The sequence below is a fragment of the Rhinichthys klamathensis genome, unplaced genomic scaffold, assembly GCF_029890125.1.
Source record: "Rhinichthys klamathensis goyatoka isolate OS25496 unplaced genomic scaffold, OSU_Roscu_1.1 h1tg000099l_1, whole genome shotgun sequence".
Taxonomy (NCBI): Eukaryota; Metazoa; Chordata; class Actinopteri; order Cypriniformes; family Leuciscidae; genus Rhinichthys; species Rhinichthys klamathensis.
This window is the reverse complement of record NW_026606638.1, coordinates 235,946-253,262: the sequence shown is the minus strand read 5'-3', so window position 1 is coordinate 253,262 and position 17,317 is coordinate 235,946. Positions and strand designations below refer to the sequence as shown.

General features: G+C 37.6%; 1 protein-coding gene across 1 annotated transcript; it reads left to right on the top strand.

The window, feature by feature from the left end:
* Positions 1-318: 318 nt before the first annotated feature.
* Positions 319-10,920, top strand: upk3b (uroplakin 3b). Its single transcript, XM_056252863.1, has 6 exons — positions 319-695; positions 5,994-6,137; positions 7,136-7,376; positions 9,493-9,578; positions 9,667-9,796; positions 10,160-10,920. The coding sequence occupies exons 1-6, from the start codon at positions 632-634 to the stop codon at positions 10,362-10,364; spliced, it is 870 nt and encodes a 289-aa protein (XP_056108838.1). The 5' UTR covers positions 319-631; the 3' UTR covers positions 10,365-10,920.
* Positions 10,921-17,317: the final 6,397 nt, after the last annotated feature.

The following is a 17,317-nucleotide window of genomic DNA, read 5'->3' as shown; positions in this document are numbered from 1 at the left end:
GTCAAAGAAAACCAATATGATTGTGTAAATATATTTTATTTTTTTCATGCTCAAGTTATTAATTAATGTTCTTCCCAAAGGACATAAGGAATTAAGAACTGCTTGTATTATTATTGATATATTGTATGAGTAAACTCCACGCCCCTGCTTTTGGATATCATGTCAATGCACGTCATGTGATTGTTTTGTGAGAATGGGGTTCGTTAACTTTAACATTACTCATTCAAACAGCATTCGTCCGACTTCTTTATTTTCCATTCGAGCACCAGATATGTTGGTCGCATGCTGCTGTGACTACACAATTGTGGGTACCTTGAGACTGTAATTGTGGCACTGTCAAATCAGAAATATTTAAGCAGAAAGCATTTTAATATGATTCAAGCATTTTTCAAAGCTTACAAATGAACAATAGTAAGACTTTGGAATTTCAAAGTACTTTTTTTGTGCCCAAAGAACCTCCCAGTTTCTACCTGGATTCACACACCCTCATGAGAAACTCCACTCCCTTCAGATTCTTTTTATACGAGTTGATTCGTATCTGCCAGGCTGATTATTGCATTTCAGACACCAGCTAGGTGCGATTCTACTCTGGATTTTAATAATTATAAACTATCTGCGTCCTTGTTACGAGATGAACACAAATGCAGTGATCCGTTTGATATCATTGCTGTCTATCTGGATGTGGACCGGACAAGGTAAGTGCATTTTAATTATCAATGTTTGACTTATTAGCATGCATATTACTAGAATATTGGCTGTTTATTAGTACATATTAATGCCTTATTCTGCATGACCATATTCTACATACCTTAATCCTACCACATACCTAAACTAGTAAGGTAACTTTCTACAACTTTCACACTTGAAATTGGAATGTACACCCTTTTCAAGTTTTTGTGGTTGTCATAAAAATAGTAACAAATCCTTTAGGCTACTCACGGGTGAATTTGACCGACATAAGGAATGAATGGGAAATATGGGGAAACTTTTTATCAATTTGTCAAAAGTTAGCCATTACATATTTAAAACAGTAACATCCTATACTAAACTGTATTGACAAATTATATATCATTTTAAAGCTTACAATCTGTAGTTTTCATATTTGGTGAAATTTGATTTTCAAAATAAATTACAGAAGAGCCGTATCTATCAATTTGCTACAAGAATATTTCATACTCCTAAAGCGTGTTAAGACCTTTATTTTGAAATAACGATGAACATGAACATCGTGAAAGAATGGTAGAAACCTCAGTTTGTTTTCATGCCAATAGTTCAAAATATAACATCCATTAAAAAATTTTTTTGAAAAAAAGGATCTGAAAATGTTTTAAATATAAAGAAAAAAATTATAGATTCACCATTTGTGATGTGGCAGCGAGCTATAACGCACATGCGTGTTATTTTTATGTGATTATTGAGGTTGAATTCATATCAAAATATGCCAAACTTCCCTTACTACTACTGAATAGGATGCCTACTTCATAAATTTTGTATGAAAATTGTGGAAATAATGGTTCAGATCACTTAAAACACATATATACGGGAGGCGCCCGTATATGGGCAGTAATGGAGTCTGGTTGTCATCTAGTGAAAAAGTTTGGTACTGCGCCCAAACAAAATCTTACTGAAAGCTAATTTTTTGGGATATCATCCTAAAATTTTAAACAACTTGTTCAGAGTTTTGGCTTTGATTTTCTTGCAGTGTTAGAGTCCACCAGGTTTTGAAAAAATATATTTTATATAAAATATGAATAATTAAATGTTTACATTTTCATAAACTCAAGCTTCTATAACTTTTTTTTTCCTGTTTCACTTTCTTAATTCTTCTACAAAAATCTGCCAAATGTCTTCTTTAAAACAAGACCAATCTTATATCTATATTCCAAAGCATTCTTGAATTACAAAGGGGGCGCGACACTTAAGAGGTTAAAACACACACACACACACACACACACACACACACACACACACGAATGAAGATATCAGACTATAGAACATTCCAAGAACACACACACAGATTCTATCAGTCACAATGCAGATCTCACAGATATGAAATGGGACACATTTACAATGCAGAACAAATATAGATATACACAAATATTTTTTGTTCACTTCTGAATTAAAAATAAAATGAGAAAAATGTCATTAAATATTCCAGCTGCAGTACATGCACTTATAACTAAGAAAGTACTACTGGTTAATATACGGTAACTACATGGGTTGAGGTTAGGTTTAGGGGTAAGTTCAGAGTTAGTACCTAGTTTTACCCAGTTATTGCAATTGCTATAATAAGTACAGTATGCACATGGGGAACAGGACTGTAAAATAAAGTGCTGCCAATATTCCTAATAAGCAATACAAAAATATATAAAATGATGAATAGGGACATACAAATTGGCTGAATGTACTTAATATTTGTTTAATATTTGCAGATTCGGCAAAATTTTAATTGGTTTTAACAAAGTAAGAGGATCATAAAATCAGATCATCCAGGTATAGTGACCAACAGTATTAAGAATCAAGTGTTTTTTTACTTTTAAATGGAGTCATTTTTTTTTATAAAATCAGCTATTGTCATGAAACTGCTCAGAGACACAAGGTTGAGGATCCAAACACAGAAGTTTATTGAAAGGATAATCCACAATCGTAGTCAAAAGCACAGGGTAAACAGTCCAAACAATGACAGAGTCCAAGACACAGACAAAAGATCAAAACCAAGACACAAGCAACGAGGCTCAGAAATGCAGTACAGACACAAAAGACTTCACAATGAATGACAGAATGAACCAGGCTTATATAGGCAGGGACTGACAAGATCATGAGAACACTCAAAAGAGATGAGACCAGGCAGAGGATTGTGGGAAGTGTAGTCCGGGACAGAATTACGATGAACAAGAGGGTTAGGGTTAGAGTGCCCACTGGTGTACATCCAGGCCACAACAGCTGGCGATCGTGTGCTATGTTAACATCTGTTAGTTGAAATAGTTTATTCAGAGAAGTACTAACATTTTATGATATATAGGCAGGGCCGTCGCTAGTGGGGTGAAAGGTGGTGACAAAAATAGGTGGCCCCCGCTCCCCAGGGGGCCCCACAAAATCCAGCAGTTATATTATTTAGGCCCCTGTAGTATGAATAATTCTAATATTTATATTAGTTGTATGCCTGAGATTTAAATGAAAACCACAAAAACGTGCAATTTGGGTAAATATTTTTCCAAATATCTGCTTCTCTTACCTCCATAAAAATGGTTTAGTCCGACCTAAAGTATTTATTAATTATTCAGTCAGAGTCAGTGACAAACATCAGATGGACCCAATAAAATTGTAAGTCCCACCCCAGCTCGTGAACAGAACCAATCAGAGTTGAGGCGGCAGCCTGAAGATAACGATGAACTTGGTGGAAGAGCAGGAGACTGACTGACTGAAAAATGTCGGGGAAAAGAAAACAAATCAGGGAACCAGAAATGCCAGGAAAAGACGGAGAGGGAGGCAAGGAGAGTGGTTGTATCCCAGTCGATCAAGACGTTCTTAAAGACCGGTTATATATTGTTATTTCGCTGGGAATTAGAAAACTTCCGTCTACAGTCTGCCGTGTACAGTCATTTTTTATTATCGGTGCGCGCCACAATCGACCGAATGATTACGTGGTCTAAATTCCTGTCTTTTTACAGTATTGTAGCTAGAGTTTTAAAGAAATTACACGAGTCACGACGCATTGCATTATGCATCTGACCTGCCGGCTGATGATATTTAAAACATCGAGAAAACACGAATACAACACACTGCACTTCGCTTTATTTAATAATATTGCCAGTTCCATATTATCTTTATTAAAAAATGAATGCTTTTATTTTTTGAATTAGACTGCATTCTTGTCAATTTTTTAAATGTTTACTTTTTGATTTATGAATTATAACAGACTGATGGGGAAAAAAATGTATTACTTTTTAAAAATTGGTTTTATTATTATTTAACAATTTCTTGCTTTTTTTAATAGTTGTAATTTTTATATAAACATTTAAATTTTAAAATAAAGGTTTTACAACAACATCACCATCTTCTGTTATATGTGGGCCTCCATGTTCATCTATTGTACAGTATATGATATTGGTGGAGGGTGGTGGGGGCCCACATCAATATTTTTTCAGGGGGCCCCGAATCCTCTAGCTACGGCCCTGTATATAGGCTACCTCTTATTTTGTTAAAACTATTAACATTTTGCAGATTCTGCAAGGTGTACCATACAAATGCATTTTTATATTAAACTTGACTAAGTCAGATCTATTAAATAATATAGTAGCCTATTAAAAAGAGGGTTATTTCACCCAAATGAAAAATTCTGTCATCATTCTTCCCCTCAAGTTGTTCCAAACCTGTATGAACCACTTTGTTCTGCTGAACACAAATGAAGATATGTTGTAACCAAACAGTTAATGGGCCCCATTGACTTCCACAGTATGAAAAAAAATACTATCGAAGCCAATGGGTTTCATCAATTGTTTGGTTACTGACATTCTTCAAAATATCTTTTAAAGTAATAAATATCTATATATATATATATATATATATATACTTTTTTTTTAATTGCAGAAATACATACAGAAATTTGACAAAATACACATATCGACCAAAAAAAAAAACCCAAAACAGATAAATAACTATAAGAATAGACGAGGTAAAGAAAGAGAAGAAAAAAAGACCATATCATTTGAAATATATATTCTTTGGGGGTGTTGAGTGTTTTAATATATTCAGTTATTTAACATCTTTTACCCTTTCTCTCATCACCACTCTCCTCTCCTCCAAACAATAACACTGATAATAAAGATAGTAATATGATTTTAGGATTAATATGGGTATCTGTGCACATCCCCGGGTGAAGGATGGCCAGTCCTGCCCAGAAGCCCACACCCACCCAACCCCTGCCCAGCATACCCGCTGTAATTCCTTTCCTCCCCCATTGTACGACATAGAGCACACAATCAATATTTTGTTTTATTTTGTAAAATATATATTTTTTTGTGTTCAGCACAAGAAAGAAAATACAGTTTTGGAACAACTTGAGGGTGATTAAATGATGACAGAATTGACATGTTTGGGTGATCTATCCGTTCAAGTATCATTAATTATAGCAAGTCATAGGAACACTTTTTGAAATGACCTAATTCAGATATTAAAGACTAGACTCTTAGAAGAAAAGTTTCTATATGGAACCTTAAAGCGTTCTGTCAGGTGCTTCATATAATCTTTTAGGGGTTTCCATTATGGGATTATTTGATGGATTTAAATGTAATACTTTTTGTTTTCATTCATTTTTTTTTATTTTTGGTCAAATGTTATGAATTAAATAGCTCTAAGCATACTTTATCACTTGAAAAAATGGGGAAAAACATTTAACATGAAAGTACTATGCAATGATTTAAGACATTTTCCCATAATGGTTCATAAAGGGTTCTTTAAAATTGAGTCAAAAACCTAGGATTCTGTATAGGTACCCACTGAACCTTTGTAGAGTGATATTGAAGCCTTTCGCACAGTGGTGTGCAATCCTGCTCCTGGAGGGCCACTGTCCTGCAGAGTTCAGATACAACCCCAATTAAACACACCCGAACCGGCTAATCAAGGCCTTAGGCATACTAGAAACTTGTTGCAAGCTGTAGCTAAACTCTGCAGGACAGTGGCCTTCCAGGAGCAGGATTGGACACCCCTGCGTCTCACGTGTCATGTTCATACAAGTCATAGGAATTCTAGATAGAGCCTCAGGAGAAGGCAAACACACAAGAAGGCAAGACTGAGCCTGTATGTTCTGTTCCTTGCCCAGTTTTTCAATCAATACACCTGTCACTGTGAATATTTGGGGTTGTTAGGTGTAACGCAATCCATTGTCCTATGACAAGTGCAAGTGAATTAGGGCTGAACCTGCTATTATTCTGTGACAGAATAAATGTGGTTATTTAAAATTGCTCTTTAAATGATTCTTTTTCTGTCTACAGGTCAGGGGTCATTCCAGCCCCAGCTCTCACCTGATTTACAAGGCAAAATCACCAGCAATACGGTAATACTGAAGGAGCCGCATTGTGTTTTTGGTAACCCATGCGATGGCTGTGACATATGGCTGGTAGCTGCGCTGACTCCAGGTAAAATAGCTTTACAAATTAAGGTCAGGGTTCAATCATTTAATTGATTTATTTTATTTTGTTTGCAGGCAATAGCACAGATTTTCTCTCGCTCTGCCAACTTGTAGACAAGAAGAATTTTAACACACACACAAACACACACGTAATATTTAAATGTTTGGGAATTGTTGTTTTGGCATGCATTAATTTGATCAAAAGTGACAGTAAAGAAGACATATAATGTAACAAAAGAAGAAAAAAACAACATTGATAATAAGAAATGCTACATGAGCCAAATCAGTTTATTAGAATGATTTCTGAAGGATCGTTTTTGCACTGAATTTGCTGCTCAAGTGGCATTGTTTTCAGAATTATTTTCAGTGTTGAAAATTAAACAATTTAACAGTTTAAACATAATTTATATTATATATAAATATAAATATCTGTGTGATAAATATACATATTTTATATATAAATAACAAAATTTTCTTAAATATGTACTTGCATGTGTGTGTATTATATACAAAATAATTATACACAGTAGCTACACACACATATATTATGTAAACACAAACTTTTATTTTTGATGTGATTAATCGTTGCCCAGCACTAATATATTTATTCATATGAACGTAGCACTGGCTGTCCATATTGTTGAGCCCTGATGTGTGTGATTTTAAACTTGGTTTTACAGACATGGCTTAGATTAAGCCATGAGTTAAATTGGGACATTTAAGTTACTTTTATAAATGTACATTTAAAAAAAAAAAATATATATATATATATATATATATTACTGGTGTGCATCTTGAGACAAACCAATGCCAATGACATATTTTAAGATTTGTCAGAGCAAGTTTCTGTCAGTTAATACAGCTCAAACATACATTTTAGTTTGGGACTAGACTTAAGCCTTGTCTGTGAAACCGGGGGTTAGTGTTCTAAAATGTTGCAGGTCTCTGAATATCTAATGCAAATGCTTCCATCTGTTTAAATGATCAAACTTCTTTCACCTTTAGCGATCAGCACCTTTGATACTCAATTTGCAACCTCACCGTCCGACATCCTCAGCATGTCACCCTACCCAACAGCGTTTGGCCAATCAACATCGAAGAACTTCTTTGTGACCAGAGTTGGAGCTGCACACTTCCCCTGTGAAGATCCCCCCAATGTCAATGATGTCTACTTCCTAGTCGGAAACGAGGGGAAATGTTCTGAACCCAACTGTAATGGAATATTACCTGATGGATCCAATGTTAGGTAGGACCTTTTAATGCAATGTGAACCTCAGACTTCATTTTACATACAGTTTAACATTTCTAAAAACCCATAGGAAATTCTAAAGACAATTCATGTTGACTCTAAAATGCTAATTATTTTCCAGGATTTAAGATTACAAAAGCCAACAAAACTCTCCATGTCGTCATTACTTAAAGGGTTAGTTCACCCCAAAATGAATATTCTGTCAGTAATTACTCACCCTCATGTTTTTCCAACCCCGTAAGACTTTCGTTCATCTTCGGAACACAAATTAAGATATTTTTGATTAAATCTGAGAGCTGGATCACTCCTCCATAGGCTTCTTAAGGGATCGAAACTGGCTGGCCCAAAAGTTATGAAAGACATCGTTAAAATAGTCCGAGTGACTACAGTGGCTCAATCTTAAGTTTATCAAGCGACGAGAATACTTTTTGTGCGCAAAAAAACAAACAAAAATAACGACTTTATTCAACTACTCATTTCCTTCTCTGTTGGCCTCGAGATTTCACGTAGTGAAACTGCGCAAAGCTTCTGTGTTGCACGTCACACGCAGGCTCACTATTGGCCGACGTTGGTCATGTGTGTGATGCGTGTGACGTACAACCTAGAAGCTTTGCGCAATATAACTACGTGAAAACTCAAGGCCCACAGGGAAGGAAATGAATAGTTGAATAAAGTCGTTATTTTTTGTTTGTTTTTTTACGCACAAAAAGTATTCTCGTCGCTTGATAAACATAAGATTGAGCCACTGTAGTCACTCGGACTATTTTAACGATGTCTTTCATAACTTTTGGTCCGGCCAGTTTCGACCCCTTAAGAAGCCTATGGAGGAGTGATCCAGCTCTCAGATTTAATAAAAAAAATCTCAATTCGTATTCCGAAAATGAACGAAAGTCTTACGGGATTGGAACAACATGAGGGTGAGTAATTACTGACAGAATTTTCATTTTTGGGGTGAACTAACCCTTTAACTACCTTTAGCTCAACTGTAAAAAACAGCTTTTACTGTCAGTAGCGTTGAAAAAACACAGTGACATAAGCAACATTTTTGCAAAAAAAGCTCAGTGTATATTGTCAATAGTGTAACGATGAATGAAGCATAGCTCACACAAAAGTCACTTTCAAATAAAGAAGCTTTCTGTTGGTCAACGTGACGAATCTGCATGACCAACTGAACCTGATGCGAAATCTGCATGGGGACATTTTTCACCCTCGCATGAAATTCCCATTGACGTGAATTACTGAGTGGATTTCGCCCATGAAAATGCTTTTACCATTGGTAAATGTGTACAAATGCGACCACATTAGCGAAATTTAGGCTAAATTCAGTAGTGTCAGTAGTGTATCAAATCATGAATCACAGCTCACACAGAAGTCACTTTCAAACCAGGCAGCTTTCTGTTGGTCAACATGGGGAATTTGATCAACTTGAACACAAGCAAAATCTGTATCTCTCTCATGGAAATGCCAAACATATGCCTATTGTAATTACTTGATTTCACGCATGAAATTTCGCTGAGTAATGGTAAATGTGACCCCACCTTTAGAAATCCTAATAATTTTACTGATGTTGTTAAAAACCGTTCATGGCTTTATTTGATCAATATCACATGAACAAGTGCCATTGCTGAATATCTGCACTGCTGTGATGATATTCAGATCTACAGAACGATTGCAAGTCTAAAATTTCTATTATACAACAGCTTTAAAAAAAGTTAATTAGATTTAGACACAACATTGCCTGTTTTTTTCCTTAAACCGAAAATAGTTTTAAAAGAAGTCAACCTTTGCCATTTTCTAATCAACAGACAATTAATCAGTGCGTTGGAACTAAACATCGAGTGAATAATTCAATGATTCACTCATAAAGACAGTCACGTGTCGCCACCTACTGGTGTAACAATGTAACCTGCAGAAAGACTCGAGTCGTTGAAAAATCCCCAACATAATGCACAGACTGCAGTATTTATTTATTTACAAGATTCTACAAAAGTATAATACTTCTTAAATGCTGGTATTCTTCTGCAATGCTTTCCTTATACTGTAGTTTGTCAGAAGACTGCAGTTTCAAAGTAGCTTCTTAAACACTGGATTTAAGTTTTTTTGTTTTTCACAGTTTCAAGTATCTTCTTATCGATGTGAACAACCAGAATGCTGTTGTTAAATCGTCAAACTGGTCTGAAAGCTTTCCTCTTAAGACAAGTAAGAATTCATAATATCAAATCATTTGAATTACCACTCTGCTAAGTAATATTGGAGTAATTAATATCTTAATAATCTGTTCATACAGTACAAAACCCTCAAAGCATTAACGATGGTCTAAGTGCGAGATCTGGTGCCATGGTTGTCATTACTACCATCCTATGTGTGGCTGCGGCTCTGCTTTTACTCCTTTTCTTCATCATGTTATGCGTAGCCTGGTAAGTAAATCATTTAAATCATGTCCACCTCACAAATACAGTGGTCCCAAAATATAGACACTTGAATCACACTTTACAATGATATAAACCCGCAATTGCGAGTATATATCTCGCAATTCCGACTTTATAACACACAATTGCGACTTTATATCACGCAATTCTAACTTTATAACTCGCAATTGGGACTTTATATCACGCAATTCAGAATTGCAAGATGTAAACTCGCAATTGTGAGAAAAAAAGTCTGAATTGAGATAAAAAGTTGCAATTACCTTTTTTATATGATTTATTATATGATTGCATGTAATGTCATCTAATGCCAGTGCAATTTATTTTCCTAACATCTGAATCTTGTCCATCCAGCTGTGGCAGGAAAGACCAGCTCGGCCAAGGCCAAGGGACAACTCCCATGAGAGTCATGAACTCAATCCGTATCCCCCGCTATGACATCCACAGCCTGAGGGGGCGAGCACACCCCTACGACAACCCAGGTTACGTGTCGGACGTGAAAAATTATTCCACATCGGAGACTCTCCCCAAGTCTGGAATACAGACACAGAAGCTGTGAGCTCCATAGACACCATCATTGCATAGCCTATTCCAAGGGAAGCTACATTACTATGCAGTATTTCCTCTTTCAATATGTCACAAGGCAAAATAGAGGAACTCTATGACACTCACATCATAACTATTCCCTGTAGAACTGTTTTCTGTGTAATATCAAACCAGAATGGTTGTGTTGAAAGTTGATATTTTAGCCATTATCTTTTGTAAACTCTTTTGGCCTCAGTGTTGTAAGTGATCAAAAGAACAGACTGACTACAACATGCAAATTCACTAGATGGCGCTGTTTAGTAACCAAGCAGATGTGGAACTGAGACAGTCATAATTTACTGGTATTTACTGGTGCAGTTTTTCCTAACCTTCATTGTTTTAGGGTTCAAATAGGCTTTAATATCCTTTCATCAACACCGAACCAGGAATTTGTTCCTTTTAACTGGATATTTGGTAACTATACAATAGAGTCTCAATTGTGTATATATAATTATAAATAAATAAATAAATGTATTAGTAAATGTTGAGATTAACTAAGATTAATAAATGCTGTAGAGTTGTTGTTAGTTCATGTTAAAGTCCCCCCTGTGATGAAAATCAAGCTTTTTATGTTGTTTATATGTGTGTTTTAAAAAAAAAAAAAAAACTTTAAAGCTGCAGTCCGTATCTTTTCCTCTTTGTCGCCATCTCTCTGTTCGAAATCTGTAACTGCAGTGATTCGCGGAATTATTATCTTTACGTGGGTTGTAAATCGGCATGAAACAGCGCAGATGAACACAGTGCTTTGAGGCGAGTGCTGCTGTCAGTCACCGCGCTGTGTGGATACTGTCATGCAGAATCACAGATTTACTTTTTGAAAGTTTGACCAACATAAGAATTTTCATAAGAAAATGTCTTCTGAACAAGTAAGTAAAATCCATTTTTGTTCTGACCAACTAAGGGGGAAAAAGCATTCGACATGATAAGCTTCATTAGATTTAATCAACGCGGTTTACAGCAACCGTGCAAATTATAGCCTACTTTGTTCTCAAATTGTTCATGTTAACAACATCAGCATTGCGTGACTAATGTTAAATTTAATGTGTTTTATGGTTAGCAGCTACCTGTGTAGTTCAGAATTCATATTCTCCATAATAGCAAAACGAGAAAGGCACAACAAAGGAAACTCCATAACTGTGTGAATTAAGAAAACGTACTTTACACGATTGAACTATTGAAATGTCTTACTTGTTCAGCAGAAAAAAGCCGTCTCTTCTTCCGTTTTGAACCCCTTCAAAACACGGAGTTCACGCACTTTTCAAAAGCCCCGCCGATGTTTAAATCCTTGTGTTCGCATGAGACGGTATCTTTCTCTTTCTCTAGCCACCTTAAATCCGAAGTACGAAGTCTTTTGGGTTTTATAACTGCTGAATCTCCAGTTGACACTGATGATTGTTGTTTGGATCTTTCTGGATGCCATAAGTTTAATTATGTAAAGTGCTGCGAGAAAAGCCTATACATCTAAACATCTCGTCACGCGCAGTATAGCCGGCTAGCCGAAACTCCTTCTTTATGTGTACGGGTGTGACGTAATGACGCAAAGACATGCTCGAATTTCCCGCGGAAACCCACCAGTACCACTGGAATTAAAATCATTATTACAAGCTAACCGTTTTGAATCTAGCTATGGCAAGCAGATAGTTTTGACCACTGGCAGAATAAGTTTTTTTTAATATAATTATTTTGGATTATTTTTAACTTAAAAAAGTTACGGACTGGAGCTTTAAAGTGCCCCTATTATGTAATTTTAAAGTTTCCTAATGTTGTTTTGAAGTCTCCTACAACAGGTTTACATGCATCAAAGGTAAAACAAGCTTTAATTTTCTCATAATATACATTTGCACACCATCACATTTTCAATGATTCTCAAACGACTCGACAGATGAATCAATCTCTAAATCCCTCATTTCATTGATTGGTCTAACGCGTACAGAGCGTGTGTCGAAAACAAAAACGCCCATTGCCATAACAACTATAGACAGTAAAAGAAATGGACACAGCGACCCCATAGACTTCAAGGGAGAAAAGTGAGTTAGTTAGAAGCACTCACTTCCTGATGGCTGAGCGACTTCGCAGGCTCAAACTGAGCTTGACGACGTAGATGTGACGTGAGCAACCGTTCTGACAGTTGTAAGTCTTCTAATAGCTGTGCCAAGAGGAATCTGAATCATTCCCTTCTGTAGCTTGCAGAGCCGAAGAGCGTGAGTAGGAGCTGTCCATGAGCGAGCAGCAGGAGCAACTTTATGACTCTCTATGGGCTTCTCCCTTAACTTTGTCGGACGTTATGCCTCCACGTGCCCCCGATTGCCCGCGAGCTTCTCCTCCTGTCTATACGGTCATTTCTCTACTGTGCGACAGAGGGTCACGTCGTTATGACGCAATGGTTAGCCCATTTTTTCAAAAACTGCTTCTACGGGGCCATAACGTAAGATACAAGGTAATGGAGCCTTTTATACATTGTCGTGTTTCTTTAGAAATAAACAATGGACAAATGGAGTCTTTAAACGACTCAGATGTAAAGTTATTCGCTGTCAAAGTGACGCCAAAATGAATGGGAGTCAATGGAATGCTAACAGCAGGAGAAAGCTTGCTAGCCAATGGCGGCCCCCGGGGACTCAGGCTTCAGTTCCCGGCTGGTGGATTACCCCCTTGGTCAGATGAATCAATCTCTCTAAATCCCTAATTTCCGCGAGCTACTCTGCTCTGATTGGCCAGATAGCTCAGGCTGTTGTGATTGGTCTAACGCATACAGCGCGTGTGTCGAAAACAAAAACGCCCATTGCCATAACAACGTCAGCTCTGCGTGTCCTGAGCAAGCGGCAACCTCCCCGTCTCTCTCTTGAAGCCAATACGGAAGTAACTTAAACCACAATTCATCGACTAGCCGCTAGAGACGGGCTCCAAAAGGGAGTCAAATCCCCCATGTTAAAATGCCCAACTTTACAGCAGAAAAAAATATGTTAACAGCCTGGAACAAAAATTGGTTTTGGTCTATATTGCTAATTTTGCCCTTCATGAAAACTGTGAGGGGGGTAATTTTTTTTTATAACTCATCCGTTGAATTATATTAAGCCTTGAAGTTCTGCAGAATTAAGGGCGTGGCCACTTGAGTGACCGGTAGATTGCCACTGATGTCACTGCTAGCCGTTTGTCTGCTGTTAGCCGTCACTTCACCTCAGCAAATTCCAGCTGCTGAACTTGCCATCTCTGCCTTGTTTGTGCTTTTTTTTTTCGGGATTATTTCATACAATTTAATACACCCATTACTTCGCCCATGCCTTTGGATTCCGTTGTTGTCGTCGAGTATCGTGCGAGAGAACAACCAGCGCTGTATTTCAGTTGGATTCTTCTGTGAACATGCACTAATGGATGTCTGACAATTTCGTTGCTTTTTGGGGATTTCAGATTTTCAGATTTCTTTACGAACTTGACGAGCGATGCCGCGCTGACGGACCATAGACTGTAAAAAAAGAGTGACTGACATGTATGCACATAAATCACTGTCATACACACATTCTCAGAGTAATATTGTAAGTTACTGCATGATACATTTTCAACTAGCAGAATAGTACAGAATCACGATACACAGTCTCACTAGCTATGTCTTTTAACTATTATAATATTTCGAAGGGCAAACACAGGAACTTTTAACTATTGGCTTTACATCATCAACTGTCACTTTAGCGCGAGGCCCTGTGCAGTCGCAGACTTGGTACTGTCAGTAGCATATAGCATTAGCTCCCAAGTCTTAGCTAACTCGATCGCGTCAAGCTAGGCGGGCGTGGTTTCAGAAAGCCAGGCTCCTCAGCTCCACCCATGCCCCGCCTCTTTGCCCATTCTCTGTTATCCGGGAGTGACGCGAGGCCAAGATGGCGACGGCCGGCTCCGCCCACTTTAGGTTTCAAAAATGCTCTTCAGAAACCTACGGGTGACGTCACGGACACTACGTCCATATTTTTTTACAGTCTATGGTCCTGAGGCTTCCTACATATGGAAAGCCAAAAGGGCCAAAACGTGTGAAACTGTCGTGTAAACACGTAATTACGTCTTAACATGCAATTTACGCGTTAACACGTCATTTACCCGTTAATGCGTAATTACGTGTAAATTGCGTGTTAAGACTTTATTACGCGTTTACACGAGAGTTTCACACATTTTGGCCTTCCATCCCTACACCGTAAATTAAACACAGTAACGAACAATGACGTCGATTTTACCATATCAATGTGAGCGCGAGTCCGATCAGCAGCGGTTTTTGGGACGGGCGAACAGGGCAGCCGCCCGGGGAGGCGCTCGAAGAGGGTCTCGCCCAGGGTCTAATTCAATGTAGAACCGCCACTGAGTCCGATGATGAAACATTGGAAGAACTAGTTATTCAACCCGAACCTCCATCGCAAGGACGACTCGGGCAGGACGTTTCTCAGTGATACACTCAGTTTGAGGTACATTATGAGATGTTGCAACTGTAATTCCTCACCATCAGCATTAACAAGTATTTTTTCTAATTTATTGTGGTGAACATGTGGAAAGTGTATCAATAACAGTGCATACATTAGCCAAGCTCTAGCGTGAATGACTGATGTAACATAAACTTTGGTAAAACAAATTTTGCTCCATGCTTAATCTTTCCTCAAAGTAGTGAGAACGACAGACAATCTGCATTAATAGACACAGTTTTAGGTAATAGTGGCCCACAACTTATTAGCAGAAGTATTTCAGTAAGACAGTAATAATTCAGTTCAGTTCAAGTTTATTGTCATATGCATATTAGTACAGAGTACCACAGCAATGAAATACAATGTGCCTTGGTACTCTCTCCGCACCAGTCAATAATAACAATTATACATAACATTAAAACATCCAAGCACAGTAAACATAGTAAGCTCAAACCTCAAACCTCCTTCCTGTTGTACTATCATTCAGTAGCCTTATTACCCGAGGGTAAAAACAATCCCTGAAATGTGATGTGCGCGTTGGGATGCTCTGCAAGCGTCTCCCTGATGGAAGGTGGGAGAATGTGTGCTGGATGACTAGAATCCTGCATAATACCTATTGCCTTCTCAGTGCTGCGTTTCCAGTAAATGTTTTGAAGCGGTTCAAGTGGAACCCCAATCATTTTAGATGCAGTTGTGACCACCTTTATCAGAAGATTAACCCTCTGGGGACCAAGAACGCACCCGTGTGTTTTGGCAGATTTTTTTCACATAGCAGAAAAATAGACTTAAACTACTCCATCATTTCTGGTCATACAGAGTTATGAAACATATTAAAAAAAACTGTTAAATGTCTACTTTTTTATGTGCCCACCTACAATCGAAATAAAATATTGTGCTTTGTAAAATAAAGAAAATAAACAGGGTGTGCGTTCTGCCTCTCCGTGTCCGTGAACTTTTTTTCTGGAGCATGTCTCTTAAACTTAAACAAAACTCAGCGAATACTATTCACCCAGACATGAGCAATATATGTTTATGATCATTTAAGTTTGTACTTTTCAATGATCTAATTTAAAACTAAAATAAATATTCCCTGTTTATGTAATCTATATAAAAAGAGAGAGGTGTCAGCCGTTCTCATTATCGTTCTCGCATCTCATTATTCCGCTAATGTGACACGCCCACGGAGAGCGCGCGCTATTCAAACGCTAATGATCTGAAGCAACACATTGAGACATGTAAAACGCCCATATAAACTCTGTAAACACACTTTATTTAGTCAGATTAATGTACTGTCGTCTTGCGCGGCTGTGAGGAATAATCCTGGGACATTTACCTACCTCAGAACAAGTGCTGGTTTATTTTCACTTCGAGGAGCGAGCTGAACTGTAAGTGTTTTTATTTTTATGCTTTGTTCTAATCGTGATATATAATAACGTTAGTGTCTGTAAACGCAAAAATAGCCTACTGTTTAAATTTGAATCATGTTTCTGTGTGTGTGTGTGTGTGTGTGACTAGTTTTGGATAGATTATAAAGTTTTAACTCTAAAATAGACATCAAATAAGCTTTTGTTAGCAGTTTCTGCTCATATGTTAAATATATAGTATGTTCTGTCAATAAACTAATCAACTAAGAATAGTGTTTGTTCCAATGCAAGCTATATCAAAATAATGAATCCTTAACTTTGAAAAATGTATGATAAAATGTATTGGCCTACTAAGACATTTATGTAAAAAGACAATTTTCTTTTCAAGATGTTTCCAACTCTAACTTTGAACCAATTCTGTAGAATGGCCCATATAACCTATTTGAACAGGATTTGTTTCCAGGTATGACTAACAATGTGCTTTTGACTTTCATTTATATATATATATATATGTAATGTCTCACCGGCCACTTTATTAGGTACCCCATGCTAGTAACGGGTTGGACCCCCTTTTGCCTTCAGAACTGCCTCAATTCTTCGTGGCATAGATTCAACAAGGTGCTGGAAGCATTCCTCAGGGAGTTTGGTCCATATTGACATGATGGCATCACACAGTTGCCGCAGATTTGTCGGCTGCACATCCATGATGCGAATCTCCCGTTCCACCACATCCCAAAGATGCTCTATTGGGTTGAGATCTGGTGACTGTGGAGGCCATTTTAGTACAGTGAACTCATTGTCATGTTCAAGAAACCAATTTGAAATGATTAGAGCTTTGTGACATGGTGGAAGTAGCCATCAGAGGATGGGTACATGGTGGCCATAAAGGGATGGACATGGTCAGAAACAATGCTCAGGTAGGCCGTGGCATTTAAACGATGCCCAATTGGCACTAAGGGGCCTAAAGTCTGCCAGGAAAACATCCCCCACACCATTCCACCACCACCACCAGCCTGCACAGTGGTAACAAGGCATGATGGTTCCATGTTCTCATTCTGTTTACGCCAAATTCTGACTCTAACATCTGAATGTCTCAACAGAAATCGAGACTCATCAGACCAGGCAAC

Excerpts from the sequence above, each read along its gene's own strand:
- upk3b (XM_056252863.1), top strand. The coding sequence starts at position 632 with ATGAACACAAATGCAGTGATCCGTTTGATATCATTGCTGTCTATCTGG. Across the intron at positions 6,138-7,135 it reads GGTAGCTGCGCTGACTCCAG|CGATCAGCACCTTTGATACT; the intron begins GTAAAATAGCTT and ends TTTCACCTTTAG. Across the intron at positions 9,797-10,159 it reads ATCATGTTATGCGTAGCCTG|CTGTGGCAGGAAAGACCAGC; the intron begins GTAAGTAAATCA and ends TTGTCCATCCAG.